The following is a 15,649-nucleotide window of genomic DNA, read 5'->3' as shown; positions in this document are numbered from 1 at the left end:
TATATAATCTCATAGGCTACGTAGTCTCCTCCCTTTTTTGTGAAAATGTAGCCTGTCTAAACTACACGCGAATCATTGTTCGTTTTTTTAAATTGGAGGAAACGTCAAGCTGCACGAAGACGAAATCAGAAGTTGAGCATGCAGAACAGTCACATTACTAAGACGCACTTCAGATAGAATAATAATATGAAGCGTGTCTCACAACTCACATAGTCAGAGGAATGAATGAGTGCAAATTATCTGATGTGGTTAGCAAAGAGACTCAATCTAATAATAGCCTGTGCTGCGACAAAATAACACAGGCTGCTTAATTTACAAGATAAAACATATTCAGTACGAGTTTATAGATAAATTAAGATTAATCGATTATATATATAATCGATTCATCTTAATTTATATTTATATATAATTTATACATATTGATTTACATCATAACGTGAATCAGCAAAGAAATATATGGTAATTATCGTAGGAAATGCTCCACTCCGTTCCCCTAACAGTGTGCAGTTAGCACTTCGCCACTGCTCTGCACGCCCCTCTACCTCTGAAACTCCTTGTAAACAAGTTGGAATTGTAGGGCGTGTGTCTTGGAAAACATGGCAGAGCCAATGAGCGCCGACATCCTTCCCACATGGTTCAGTTGTTTACTACAAGAAGTGAAAACCCACTGAAAGGGGAGGAAGGAAAACCTGGCGTTAGCTCCATTTCCTTCTGTTATTTTGTATTCGACAGTTGGAAATTACTATCATTTTCGAGGGAATGTGCCATCGCTGATCTGACAACTGCCTAAGCGCTGTGCGAGCGGTTGACATGTTTTGTCTTTTTTGCCAGGAAGGTTGGCACAGCGCGGTAGAAGTTGCAGTTAAATTCCGATCCCGTTAGGCTCCACCCCGCATTTGCGTTGATGCATCATTACAACCCATTCCAAGCGTAGAAAAGAGCGTTTTCAAGTTACAGCCGGTCATAGCAAGCTTTTCGGAAGGGGGTGTGTGAAATTGTTGAATCCTGGTGAAGGTACGTGTGCACTATCCATTGAAACTTTTGTATTGTTTTCAAGAGTAATTGTCAATAACTGTTCGTGCTCTCTCTCTCGCTCTCTCTCTCTCTCTCTCTCTCTCTCTATATATATATATATATATATATATATATATATACATATATATATATATGCGTGTGTGTGTGGAAAGTAGTCTACTGTATTGCATCTCGCTCTGTTAGGTTGCATATTGTTGATTTAAAAATAATTCTAAACTGAAACCTGTATACACTCACCTGGCTAACTACAGTACCTTCTGAGGCAAATCATTCTGGTTTGGAAAACTATTATAATTCTGCGTTTAAAATGTTATACAGATGTAGCTAATTGCTCAGAGTTTAAAAAACATTTCAGCGTTTCCTTTTCTAATACTTCTGCTGCACACGAGCAGTAGGAGCTGCGCACTGTATGCGAAGGCAGGACTTGTTTTGCATTGCTGTCGAGTGGGAATCGACCCTTTTGTTGCTAGCTGACAGGACTCCCCCCTCCCCATCCCTGTAACTCAACTTCTTATTATGTAAACACTATATATATTGAGAGACTAATAAAAATATTTTACTTTTTTTTCCAATATAAGAAATACAGATATGTACACAGAAGTAGCAAATGAACAATGGCATTTGGTGCAACATAGCTATAATTTGTGCATTTCTGTTTATTTATGTTGTAGTTTTCTGTAGCCTATATGAAAATGGTGGTAATAATGACTTGTGCACAGTCTGTAAAAGATATCTGCTACTTAATGTACGCAAGCGTGTTTCATTTATGTGTACAGAGATCAGTGCTCCCAGTACGCGTGTCTTGCGGGAGGGCGGGGCGCCCAAACGTTCGGTTCGTGCAGCATGCCGCTTGAAAGTACAGATTGTTTTGGTGGTGCTCGTGAGCTAGTACACTGTGTCCTCTGTCGTAGCATACACTTTGAAAGTAAAAAAGGTAGTCGGTGGCCTTTTAAGCATGTTTATTTTCAAATGGAATAACCGATTTGACAGGATAATAGACGTTTTCTAAAAATCGAATAGCCTGTCCATTTAGCGATCCATTTAGCAAAAACACAGTGGTACATCTTAAAAAATCGGTTCCCAGTTGACTGGAGACCGTTTATGGCTGTTGGTCGCAGGCATTGGCTCAACAAAGATTAAGAGCATTTTATAGAGAGCAATAACAAAAGACAGTGCTTACGCTCATTTTACATTGCATATTAAACGAATAAAATGCTTCGTTTACTGCATTATTCGTCCAACAATTGTTTTATTTTAGCGCCAAATGTATAGCTCTCCTTTTTCGGATTTGAGGTGATTGGACAGCTGGATTCCTATATCAGGTGCAGTCCATAAAAAGCCGTGGAAACAAATGCATGGTGTATAGGTCTTCAATATTTCTGTTTGAGAATCATAATGGTAGTGCCATTCAAGCATAATGGCATTCCTTTTTGTGTGTAATATAGATGAATGTATATTAGGCTATACATTCTCAAATGTTATTAGGAATTATGAAAATATGCATTATGAAATGTATATTGTGGGGCAGTAGTCAGAAAGTTAGAAAATATCACTACCCTCAAATGCTAATTAAGTATGAGAGAGCTGTTTCTCTATGGGGGAAGCGATCTCCAAAACCCAGTTAGGCTGCTAACCTGATTAGCTGAAGACCAACTGTTAGATATATCGGGTATGTGAGCGAATGTGACCATTGTTGCCAGGCCCTGGATGGTCAGATTCAACTGTTGTAAACATATTTTGTGCATAAAGCAAGGAGCTAACTTGATCATAGGCTGAGAAGTTTCCACAATTTCTGCCCCGTTAAATGTCCAATCGTTAAGTACACCCTACTGTCAGGAATGCCAGTCTTGCATGGCCATTTCCCCTGTCCAGCTCCTTTAATGCTGAATACCAAGCAAATAAGTAACGGGGTGCAATTTTAAAATACAATTAGCACATGTTGTAAAGTGACACTTGTTTTGCCCCCACATATGTTGGCACCCAAAGGGCTCAGCTGGTGGAAACAAATGGCAAATATGTGGCATTCAGCAAAAGCAGCTTTTGTGTCCTGATCCCCCATCACATTGGTGGATAAACCTTTGCTTAAACTCTTTTGCTCCAGCATTGATCATATCCATATTTACTCCAAATGACTCTCTGTTAAACCAGACTTTTCACTTCTCTCCAAGAGTATTAGGCTACTTAAAAAAAATCTTCGCTTATTTTTGTCTTTTCAATCTGTCCCTAAGCCTTTTCTGATTCGTTCTACCCAGTGTGGTACCATTTCTTAAATTTCTCTCTGTTTACCCAATCAATACCCATTTTCTGCTTTTAGTTTGCATTTTGGTCTTTTTTAGATTCTGGTTTTTTCCTGCTGATCCTTGTTTCTGATTGTGATTCATCAGTGCACCCAGGATCATTCATGGGCATGAGTCACCCTTTACTGGAAGACTAAAAAACTCAGACTTGCACAGTTGCCTTCATTCTCCCCCTTTACCCCATTCAATCTTCACGTGTGTGTGTATATATGTGTGCATTTCCCATCTAGAAAAATTAGTCATATCCTGTTACCATTGCTTTTTACAATTTGCGTCATTAATTGCAATTTCTTAATGTTGCAGCACTATGTGATGTCAGGTGGAAAGTGGAGTGTGTGTGTGTGTGTGTGAATATTTTCTTAAATTAAAAAAAAAATGTTTTAAAAGGTGTAAATATGTATTTTTACACTTAAAGAGAAGTACTATGAGCCATTAAAATGCAACATATGATTATGCATCCAGTTTTTCCTAATTAAGAACAAATTGATTACTGGATTTATAAAATGAATTTTACATAATTCTTTGGCATTTAGCCTATGTCATTCATGACCAAACCTATGATTAACCAAAGGAGATAAACCATTAGTCTTGGAAAGCGTCAGAGCCAGAATCAATTTTTTTTAAGCAAACTGATTGACAACTAAACTAATAAAGTTTTATGGGATTAAAAAGAACAATTGCTTTCTCAGGGAACAGGGAATTCAAAAGTGATCTGAGGTCAGTAGTCTCAAATCTATATCAGAACACATTTGTAAGAGAAAGTGTGTGTGTGCTTTCACACTTTCTCATCTGTATAACCTAGTCATATCCTGTTGCCTTTTCTTTTCACAATTTGCATCATTAATTCCTATTTCTTAATGTTGCAGCTATATGTGAAGTCAGGTGACAAGTGTGTGTACTCTTTGTGCAAGCATGATTGTGTGTGCGTGTGTGTGTTTGTGTGAACATCTGTAGTTCTTCTGATAAGGTTTTAAAAGGTGTAAAAATGCAGTCTAAAGCCACACTGTGAGCGTGTCACCTATTTTTGACAGACAGTTGTGTTTGTTAAATGTTGACCGGGTTCAATGTCGTGTTTCATGTTCATTGTCCAGTCTGAATAAAAATCATTTTTGCAGTAACCCAGATCTGAAAGATGTTAGTCAGCTGCCTAGCTAGGCTGTCTAATGTCTAGCTAGTGAGTAACAACCAACAACAAAAACATTGTCTGGCTAATTAGCCAGCTAATGCCTTCAAAGGTATATCTGGTTAGCTAGCTAGGTGGCTGGTAGAAACGATCACGAATAACTAGCAACTGATACATTAGGAAGAAAATGTTTTTGTTGTTATTGTTGGTTGTTACTCACTAGCTAGCTAGACATTAGACAGCCTAGCTAGGCAGCTGATTAACATTTTTCAGAGCTAGGTTACTGCAAAAATGATTTTTATTCAGACTGGACAATGAACATGAAACACAACATTAAACCCGGTCAATTTCAGAGACTTTTCTCCATGCTGCGTTCTTATTGGTATCTCTGCAGGAGATTGTATAAAGTTGGGAAACCCGACACAGCAATTACAAGTTAGGTCCTCCATTGTGGAACTATACAATGTGGAACTAAAATTTGAAAAAATTAGGGACAATTTACTTGACGGATCATTAGATCGAATCTGATTGGTTACTGCGACGCGGTGGTGCCCAGCTGGGGGTCAAAGTTGAACTTTGGCCATATCCCCTGGTGCCTCGCCGCCTCTCGCCACGCCGCCTGCAGTCCCAACATGCCTTGCGGGGGTCTGGCCGCCACCTCTCATTCAAAATGAATGGAGGCGGTGTCGCCCCGCGGCGGCGCCGCGTACAGTGTGGCTTCACCGTTATACTTAAAGAAGCATACTAAGAGGCATAAAAATGCAATGTATGATTTTGGCTCCAGTTCTTAGTAAACAAGAACAAATTGGTGACTGATTTATAAAATTAATTGTACATAATGGTTTGGTACTTATGAAATTAATGATAAAACCTTGAACAAATAAAAGGAGATAGACCATCAAGTGTCCAATGAATGAGTTCAGATATTGTTGACTAATGCTCTCCAAAGTGTTTGGCAGTCCTTTACATTGGCACTCTTCCTTCATCATCATAATGGCTTCTTGCACATATGCACATGTGCAAACAATTGCAAATAGTGCTTTGAAAATATGTGAAAGTTCAAGATAAGTTTTTCAAGTTTGGTTAACTAATGGGAGAATGAGGTTAATTAAATTACTTTTATTGATCATTTGTGAGTCTATCTGTCTAGGGAAATATTGGAACCAGATAGAATCTTTGCATTTTTAATATTTGTCAATATTTAAGTGCGCAAACAAACAAATAAAGTAATAAAGTTTTATGGGTTTGAAGAAAAACTATTCCTTTGCCAGGGAACAGGGAATTCAAAAGTGATCTGAGGTCAGTAGTCTCAGATCTGTAGCAGAACACTTTTGTAAACAAGAAAGGCCTTGAGCCTTGAGCTCCGTGCTTCACAGAGCTTATAAACGTACTCAGAGCACAAAGATACAGATGCAAAACAAAGTAGCCATGATTGCACTTGAGCGCGTGCAGTGTATTCCAGCTTTAGATTTCTTCTTCTGGCAGAACTAAGGGATATACTCTACCACAAGGTACCTCAAATTGTTCTGCTAGCTTAAGTTTGTAGTAAAGTAGGCTGTACATATCACAAGCAGTGCTGACTAAGAAAACATATACAGTGTTATAGCGTTATGTCCATCTTGTAGTCTCAATTTAAATTTCAATAGTGATTATAAATTTGAAACGGTACCAGTTATTCAAATAGCTTGTTCGTAAACAGTAATACTCCATGTACAAACCCGTTACTTATTAAATAAAATGATAAAATTAATAATACTGTGTGATCAGTTGTTTCTATACTTTGTAACTGTTTTATAATAGTAATATGACACTCTAGACCGTGCTGTGTCCTGAATTCAGTCATGGCTAAAAGGGGTTGTCTGTGCTTCGCTTCACGTTGTGCCTGTAGACATGAATGTGTTCAAAATACGGCACTGCCTCTTGTGCTGTATTGCTTAAATATTGAACCTTACCTTATTAAAGCACATAACAGCTACAATATTCATGGTTGAGATATTAACGGGTGTGTTGTTCTGCAACATCTGCAATATCTGAGTCATGAATTTCGAAGCTGTTATGTGCTTTAATAAAGTAAGTTTCTAACAAGTTGTTATATTGAAACTACTGTATAACAAGCAGTCGCTTCCCGCAAATATCACGTCACCACCGTACATGTTTCATACGAGTCCACCTGCCCAAGAATTTGCTTGGATATACACAGTTGGAATACTGTGTACTGAGTACACAGGTGGAAGAAGTAGGCTAATTCTCGATGAAACTGCATAAATTAAGCTCTGTGGATTATTAGCGCATTGAGTGCTACAAAAATAGGGGTCAATAGAGGTCCCTTGTATCAAGATTAACTGCATCTAGAAAACTAGAAATCTAGAAAACTCATCAAATCACAGCATAACTGTCTGGAGGAATAGGTAGTACTCTGGTTAGGTGGAAGCGTATTTTAATCTAGTTTTTGGGTGAACTGCCAATTTAAGCTCTGTGGATGTCTATGAGTAACTGTGGCTTTATATTTGGATTGAGATGTGGCTGTTGAGTTATTCAAATGTGAATTTTCAGTGCATTGAGTGGCACAAAAATATGGGTCAAAAGAGGTGTATCAAGGCGAACTGAATTTGGAAAACTTGTAAAATCTCAGTGAAACTATCTGGATGGATCTAGTACTCTAGATAAGTGGAAACATACTTTAAATTTCATTTTTGGGTGAACTGCTGTTTTAAGCAATGGTACATGCCCGGACATTATGAAAGATTTGTGTTAAAATGCTTTTGGTAATGAACACATCCTTTGAATGTTCTAATGTAGAAAGGTCTTATCTGTGCATATTTATAACCGGAAAGTGTTTTGGGGTGATGAGAAAAAGAACCAGGTAGCTCATGCATATTGTAATTCTGCCCATGAAAATGCAGACTCCAGCACAATATCAGTTTCTAAACTGATACTGATACTCTCATACATTTTACCTTTCACCCTCTAAAATCACCATTTTATGACTGACTGAGCTGGGAGAAGTGACATCAGAGAGCAGAAAAGTTGTTTAGATGATGTCATTACATTCGGAAAGTTTTATGACAAGTTGTGACAATTCCTAAGAGGGCTAAAGTTGTGACAATTCCTAAGAGGGCTACACAGTGAGCGTGTTTCCACTGAAACTAAATAATCTGCAAACGCAGTGCTTTAAATGTTTCAGTAGTGTCTCCACTGAAACTAAATAATCTGTGAACACTTGTGCTTTAACTGTTTCAGTATTGTTCTCATTAGCAAATACTCTTTGAACACAGCTTTTTACTACCCTCTGAGTGCAGTATGTTAAATACTTTTTGCGTGTAAGGCAGCTTGGTAAGCCAACAGCAGAAGTGTACTATGATGGTTAGGGAACTGGGCTTGTGACTCAGTGGGTGCAGCTAAGCTTCTCAGGCCTTGCTGTTGCAATCTTGAGCAAGATAAGTGATCTGAATTGCTTCGGTAAAGTAAAAAAAAAAAATGGCTAAGAAGTGGCCAAGTGTCTAAATGTAAATACAGAGATAGCACTGTGTGTAGAATACTCTGTTAACTCCAGCTCCCTACCTTCCAGGTTGTAAGAAACAGAAAACGAAAATGACGACACCGCTGCCCAAAACTCGTCTGGGGAAGCGTTCGCCTATGGGGGCGCTGGTGATTGCCCCCTGCCACATGACGGAGGTAAGACAGGGTAAAAAGAGGGTGGAGGTGGGTAGGGGGCAGGTTTCTCCTGTCTTAGGGTGAGGTCACACATCCTTTGACAAGAAGCAACTTAATCGTAATCGCCTCCATTCATTTCAATGGGAGCCGAGTTTTCGCATCCGCTAGGCATGCTGGGATAGCTGGCGATGCTAGGAATGTGGGCGGAGCAACCAGAAAGACAGGGAACACGGTGCGATAACCAATTAGATTAAAGATCTGACGTGTAAATTGTCTTCGATTTCAAATTTTATTTCCCCATTCCACATAGTTCCGTTAGGAGGACTCGTTAACTGGTGCTTTGTTGGGCTTTCCAAAATATGCGATCGATTTAACAAACGCCATTTTAAAAATAGAAAACACACCCACAAGCAGCTGATTGTGGGAGGGGAAAGTGATGCCTGGCGAACTCGTCGGAGGATATGTGACTTTAGGGTCAGTCCTGGGGATTGCTCTTTTTTGTGCATTTCTGTAATGTAATGGGTAGAGAGCCAGCCTCGTAATAACGAGGTTGGGGTTCTGATTCCCTGGCGTTACTGCCGTTGTACCCTTGAGAAAGGCACATAAACCAAACTACTTGCATGAATTGCAAAACTTTCAGTGTCTCCAAGGAATTATACACAGTCGTCTCTGTCAAAAGCCTGAAGTGTAATTGGGAATTCCAACCGGTGACTCTCCCAAAGCTGGCTCTGTATTCTTCCATTTTTGTTACAGCTTAAATATCTGTGTCAGGCATCTAATGAGCTGTTAATTGATTTGTAGTCTGTAAAGGGGGTTAAATGTGCCTGATCGATTGATTGGTGTCCTAATTACTGAAAGTGCAGAGACAGAGTTAAAGATGTGTCCGCGTATAACTGTATAACCTTGTGTGTGTGTGAGTTTGTGTGTGTGCGTACATGTGCATGCATGTGCATGTGTGTGTGTGTGTGTGTGTGGATTCTGAAGTGTGCTTCTCTCTGTCTCTAAAGCATGGGCGGGAAATTGCATTCCTGCAGGGCCGGTGCGCATGCAAGTGTTTGTTTTCTTCAGTTACACTAGTCAAATGAGCTAATTGGCTAAATACACTCACTGGTTTTACTGTATATTAGACCATACTAGGATTTCATGTTGGGACACAAGGACACAGGACATCATTCATTCATGAACCTATCAATGCTGAAACATCAATTGCTAAACGATTGGGCTAATTAGAAAAGTAAGAACGCAAGTTGGCAGGAAATCCAGAAACAGGTACGGCCCTCTTTGCTCACCCCTCTTCTAAGGGTAAAGCCGCAAATCCTTTGATGAGAAGCTTCGTAATCGCCTCCATTCATTTCAAAGGGAACCAATTTTTTTTTGCGTCCCCAAGGCATGCTGGGATGGCTGGCGATGCAAGGGAAGTCAGTGGAGTGATCGGAATGACGGACCGTAAACCGTCTCCGATTTCAAATTTTATTTCCCCCATTCCACATAGTTCTGTTAAGGAGAACTCGTTAATTGTTGCTGTGTGGGAATTTCCAAAATATGTGATCGATATACATTTAACTAACTCTGTTTTAAAAATAGAAAACATGCCCACAAGCAGCTGATTGTGGAAGGTAAGAACAATGGCAGGCAAACTCGCCGGAGGACATGTGGCTTTACCCTTAGGCACGTGTGAACTGTTGCAAGAGTGCAGTGGAGCAGCGTAAACATGTGATTAACAAGGTGTTTGTCTGCCTTCCACAGCTATTGGCCATGTCCACTGCTCCGCCCCACATCACGCCCGAGCCCCGCCCAGTCTCCTGCTGCATCGATGTGCCCAAGAGGTGAGGCCTGAAGAACCCGTCACTTCTTTTCCGTTCCTCACCTTCAGTGCCGTTTGTCACCGTACCCTTGCAGTTCACCAGCTGCCGCTGTTCTTAGCTACTCTGCTGCGTCTGTGTCTCAACGCCGTCGCCCTCTGTTGTAGCTACAGGAGCCCGGAGTCGGTGGACATGGATGAGATGATGGCTGCCATGGTCCTGACCAGCCTGTCCTGCAGCCCGATAGTCCAGAGCCCCCCTCAACGGGACCCCGCAACAGGTGGGAACTGACATTGAAAAGGTTGACCCTTCCAGTCCCTTTTCACCATGACGGAAGTATAGTCCAGCCAAAGACATTAAGTATATCGTAACCATTAGCACACTTCCATAATTGAATTGGATATCATGTATTACCCTCCAAACAGTCAAATGAATTCCCCATTAAACTTGGTAAGAGTGTTGCTAATTTGATTAACAAAACAATGCTAGTGCAAAATCATTGAAAGAGATTTATTGTATCACATCACACTCATGCAAAGTCTTCCCTTTGGTGAATAGTACTTTATTATTCAAATAAACTTAACTTAACTTAATTGTAGCCAGTCTTCAAGCAATTATCTTGTCCATTTTAATGTAGAAGTTGTTGGACTGGTTTAAAGGTTCAAAAACAACGCTGGCCTATCAAACTCCATTCACACCCATTGGCTTCATCAGATATGATATTTTAGAATGTGGCACGGCACTAGAGTTGCAATTCACTGAATTCATATTTTTTAGCCCGGTTTCATAGTGTGCTAACAGACCGACTGTGCCCTGTTCTCGTAGCGCCCGCTTGTAGGATGGAGTGCAGTGGCGGAGAGCTGTCGGACAGCGGGAGCAGCGGCTACTGGAGCTGGGACCGTGGCAGTGGGAGCCCCGTCCCGTCCCCGCCCATCGCCGAGACTGACAGCCTCCTGGCCCCTCCCCCCGACGAAGGCCTGGACATGGAGATGGAGCAGGTTCTGTTCGACGAGCCGGCACCACGGAAACGCAAGGTAAGGGTCCCCAATATGATGCCTTTTTGTCAAATGGCTAAGGAAAATACAACAAGGACATGAACATACTGTATATTATAGAGAAATGAATGGATGAATTAGAATGAATTCTGTAAATAAACAGTAACTTGGCAGTCTGGATCCTGACAGGTTAACCGTTTTTGTCTCCCTCTCATCTCAGAACTCAGTGAAGGTGGCTTACAGGTGTCTGTGGCCGAATTGTGGAAAGATTCTGACGTCTGTGGTGGGGATCAAGCGACACATCCGTACCTTACACCTGGGGTGAGCATTCCATTCCCTACACCTGCAATGAGTGGTGCATACTCAACATCCGGAGCAATATTCTATACTCTACACATCTAGGGTAGTATTCCATACTCTGCACATCTAGGGTAGAATTCCATACTCTGCACATCTAGGGTAGAATTCCATACTCTGCACATCTAGGGCAGTATTCCATACTCTATAATCACTGCTGGTAATTGAAAGCGATGACGTTCTAGAACACTGAATTATAATTTGGAAAAAATTGCAAAATACCTACTCTTCAGAGGGTTAATGTTACACTGTTCCCCCATTCCAACAGACACAGCAGTGAGCCAGAGCAGTCTCGGAGGGAAGAGGATTTCTACTACACTGAGATCCTCCTGGAGATGGACCCAACTGCTCCGCCCGCTGCACTGCCAGCCGTGCCTTCAGCTGCTCTTCCCGCCAACCCCGGCGCCCGCTGGACCTCCTGCACCTCCCCGCCCAGCCCCGCCCAGCAGGCCGCAGCGGGCCCTGGGCCTCGCACACCCGAGCCAGCTGCCCCTGGGGTCCTGCAGCCCAGCCTGCTCAGCCAGTCCGCCCCCAGCTGCTTCTGGCAGGTCCGCTCTGAACACTCCTACCAGGTACGATAGAAGCAGAAACACACACACATGCGCGCGTGCTCAAGCTTACGCTAGTGCACATATGGTACGCATACGTACACAAACACATAAATACAGTATAGGTATACACATGCATTTACAACACGCATAAGCACACAAACACAGGGCTAACTGAGGGAATTTCCACAGTGTAAACAGACAAGTTTGCATCTGTGTGTGTGTTGGGGGGGCCAGAATGAAATTGAAATTAAAGTCTTGTGATGTGCTACTGCCGGAAAGGGTCATGTGATCTTTCCTGTCCACAGGCGTGCCCCCCTGTCCAGGTGTTAGCGTCCCCGGTCTCCTGCCCATGGACCCCACCTGCTGCCGTCCTGAACACCGCACAGGTGGGCCCTCATTTACACTAATAGTTCATGTTTAAACAACTTAATCAACACAGCTATATAATTTGTTATATATATATATGTATTTTAATTCCAGGTGAAATAGTGGTGGTACTTTTGTGGAATTATGTATGCTGACTGCTAACTCTGTATTGCTGGCTATTGTCAGCCTTTTAAATAAAAAAATGTTTACCCATTTAGCAGTGGCAGCATGTGGTTAGGTAGTTAGTTTAAAAAGAAAAGTATTTTTTTGTAAACCTGGTCATGGGTTACATGGAATGCGGAATACCTTTGACAAAGTTTGTTTCCCTAGCACAAGGGACAATTTAGGCTTGTTTTAGCAATGGAAATACTGACTTGCATAATTAAATGACATGTTGCAGTCAGATTTGCTGCCAGTTTGGAAAGTCCCTGTTCAAGAAAGCCTGCCCAACAATGCCCCGTGGAGGCTGCTAGGTCGTCTGTTGTTTTTACAACACCGCCATCTGTAGACCAGCTGCGTAAACTGCAGGACCGTTTTTTTGCAAAAAAAATTCAGTTGTGGGCCTGGCTGTGCAGCTCACCCTGGAAAGACTGCTGTTGCCTGGGATTCAGTGGCTATTTAACACACACAGTGATAGAGTGCTACAACTAGGAGAGCTTACAACAGTTGGCAGCCTGTAGGCACCTGATTCATTATTGTAATAAACATCTCTTAGGCTTGTGTGTAAAATAATGTATTTTGTGAAAATTGATAATAGTTGACTTTGGGAAGTGTGCTATGGTATGCTGTACTGTGTTACACTAGATGGACTGTGTACCTGCTCAACACCTATGTCTCAATGCTGCCTGTCCCCTCCTCATCCTCACCTTCACCTTCCTTCTCTTCTCCGTTCTCCTCCTCCTCCAGGTGGCCCCGTTCCGTAGTCGCTCCATCAGTGTGGGTGAGCAGTGGCTCCAGCAGCAGAACACCCCCAGCAGGCACCACCCTGCTGCCGCATCCCCGCCCCGAAGCCACTGCGCCTCCAGGTCAGCGCTCGACCGCTCTCTCGCTCTCTCGTCTCTCTCTCTGTCTCTCTCTCTCTCTCTCTGTCTCTCTCTCTATCTCTCTCTCTCTCTCTCTGTCTCTCGCAAGTGTTAGTTTTTTTGTCTTTACCACGAGTCTCTGAAATTAAATTGGCGAGATGTTTTGTGGAGAAAACAAAAATACTGTTTAATTTGATTGAATACTGGTGTAAGAGCCTGAAATACACTGCTGCATCTTGAGAAAGTAAAGGAACTATCTATCACATGGTCAAACTTGGAGGTGTGACATGTTAATTCATTACGCATATCCATACCAACCACACATGAGTTCTGAAGTGAAGAAAGTGATTATCTGACTCTTGCTCCTTACTGCCCCCTTCAGGAGGGCCAGAGGCGAGGCAAAGAAGTGCCGGAAGGTGTACGGCATCGAACACCGGGACCAGTGGTGCACAGCCTGCCGCTGGAAGAAAGCCTGCCAGCGATTTTTGGACTGAACCATGTGTGGAGGGAGGGAGAGACAGAGGAGAAGAAGCCCACCTCTTTAATAAAGACTGAATCTTGGTACGACCACGTGAACACCATGGTTTTTTTTGTAACTTTTCTAACTTTTTTCCTTTTTTTACTAAGGTGATTCATGTTTTGATGTCTGTTCTCCTAGAGAACTGTTTTTTACTGAGCATACAGTGGGGGGTGGGTGGAGCATAGTTTGGCTACAAGTCTATATGTGCCTGCTCCCTTTGGCTCACAGAAATGCTACAGTCTTCCTGCCTTGTGGGGGAAAAGAGGCGTGTTCCACTTAAACTCAGCAAGCCACACCCAGGTCCCATCGCCTGCATTACGTGGTTGGCCCCACCTAGCAGGGGTTGCAACTGACAGCAGGCTCAGTCGTAGTCATGACGTTGGATAGTGTTGCCCCAGCAACCTACGCCAGTACATCCAACTCTGACCTCTGACGGCTGTGTGGGTGTCTTTTGGCTGTGCCGTCCGTAAACGAGTAGCAAGGCTTTCAAATTCTCGGCAGCTGACAGTTAGCTGGAGACTGTGGGGTCCGCAGGGTCTGGACAGGCCTAGGAATGTACAAAGAAAACAATGGACTTACATGGCGAGAACATACACGGTGATCTGGTGGTCACGGTTACCTGCACTCTTGACATGTCAGAGAGAGAGGCTACAGGAACCCCAAAATGGGTGGAGCCATCTGTACCAACGGGTCACTTATTTGTACAAATCAGTGTTTCCCTGGGCAACAAAGCCACTTTATTGGTACAGTAGCCCCACCCATCGTGTTATTTGTGAAATCTCACTTTTTCTGCAGCTCAAATGGTGCTCACTCTGACTGAGCTTCTGTGTGTAAGCCATTTATACCTAGAGATGTGGAATTTTTACTAAATTGGTATTGAGAAAAAAAAGATGTTTGTACTTTGTGAGCAATTTATAGGCTCATTTATTTGTATTGTTTGTTACATGTTTTAGGCAGCGTATTTTTTACCATGAAAAAACAAGTATTTCTAAGATGTAAACATTGTTATTGAAGTAAAATGTTTTCCATTTATTGTCAATGACGGAGCTTTAATTTAACTTGAAAAAAAGTGGGGGAATTTATTTTTAAGCTTGTGACTTTTCTGATGTAAGTATCCAAACAAATAATTGTATGTAGCTGAGGGGAATTATGTCCAATATGGCGGATTTAGAACAGATGTAGGAAAAGGGTTCAAAAATTATTTTGTCATCCTATCAAACATTTCACAACCTGTTTTATGAAAAAAAAAAAAGTTTACAAACGTATGCTGTTCATGCTGAAATATTTCATAATTTCTTTTATGGTCTAAGTCGATTCTAGCAGCGATGCAGATGGGTCTCAAGGTCACTTAATTGAGTCTGCTGGATTGAACAGTCTTGGTCTTTCAGGAATGAACTATCATGCAGCTTTGAATTGACGTAGAGGGAAAAGAGAACATTCTCAAGGTTCGAGCTCTACCGTTTGCCTCCATTGCAGAGAGACCAATTAATCAAATGCAACAAATGCAGCTGCTGCACCAAATCCAAGCCCAAATCAAAAAATGCACTTGAGGTAGCAAGGGGTTCTCGGGTCTTCTCCAAATGCAAGCTGCAGAGTAAGGAACTTGTCCACTGTTTAAACCCTGTCTTCCTGTGACCTTTCCCTCACTGCCAGTGTCTATGTTAACAGTCACAAGCTTGCTGGCAGGTGAGGAGGTATGCTCTGTTTTTTTAAAAAATTTAGTGTTCTTTGAAGCTTCGTCAGATTTTTATAAAATGCCTTTTTTATATATTTGCTTATAATGTGACTGACATCATTTTCTGTTCAGACCCAAAAAAAATGTAGTTATTCACATTTATAATCACAGAAACATTTAACCCAATAAAGCAAAAAAAGAAAAAAAAAAGAAATCTAATATCATTTTTGTTAATGTATCGTACTATGTATG

General features: G+C 41.7%; 1 protein-coding gene across 1 annotated transcript; it reads left to right on the top strand.

Moving 5' to 3' along the window:
* The first annotated feature begins 687 nt into the window (after positions 1 to 687).
* Positions 688 to 15,470, top strand: LOC135253065 (zinc finger protein 395-like). The gene is made up of 10 exons (XM_064331869.1): positions 688 to 1,014; positions 8,024 to 8,130; positions 9,856 to 9,935; positions 10,079 to 10,191; positions 10,737 to 10,945; positions 11,127 to 11,227; positions 11,532 to 11,835; positions 12,120 to 12,200; positions 13,087 to 13,205; positions 13,585 to 15,470. The coding sequence occupies exons 2-10, from the start codon at positions 8,047 to 8,049 to the stop codon at positions 13,694 to 13,696; spliced, it is 1,203 nt and encodes a 400-aa protein (XP_064187939.1). The 5' UTR covers positions 688 to 1,014; positions 8,024 to 8,046; the 3' UTR covers positions 13,697 to 15,470.
* Positions 15,471 to 15,649: the final 179 nt, after the last annotated feature.

This window comes from Anguilla rostrata, chromosome 1 (assembly GCF_018555375.3).
Source record: "Anguilla rostrata isolate EN2019 chromosome 1, ASM1855537v3, whole genome shotgun sequence".
Lineage (NCBI taxonomy): Eukaryota > Metazoa > Chordata > Actinopteri > Anguilliformes > Anguillidae > Anguilla > Anguilla rostrata.
The sequence above is the reverse complement of the archived record's forward strand: the minus strand, read 5'-3'. Positions and strand labels throughout refer to the sequence as shown.

Bases quoted from the DNA above. Each gene is read 5' to 3' on its own strand.
- LOC135253065 (XM_064331869.1), top strand. From the start codon at position 8,047: ATGACGACACCGCTGCCCAAAACTCGTCTGGGGAAGCGTTCGCCTATG. The intron at 9,936-10,078 runs GTGAGGCCTGAA...CCTCTGTTGTAG, and splicing joins TGCATCGATGTGCCCAAGAG to CTACAGGAGCCCGGAGTCGG. The intron at 13,206-13,584 runs GTCAGCGCTCGA...TGCCCCCTTCAG, and splicing joins CGAAGCCACTGCGCCTCCAG to GAGGGCCAGAGGCGAGGCAA.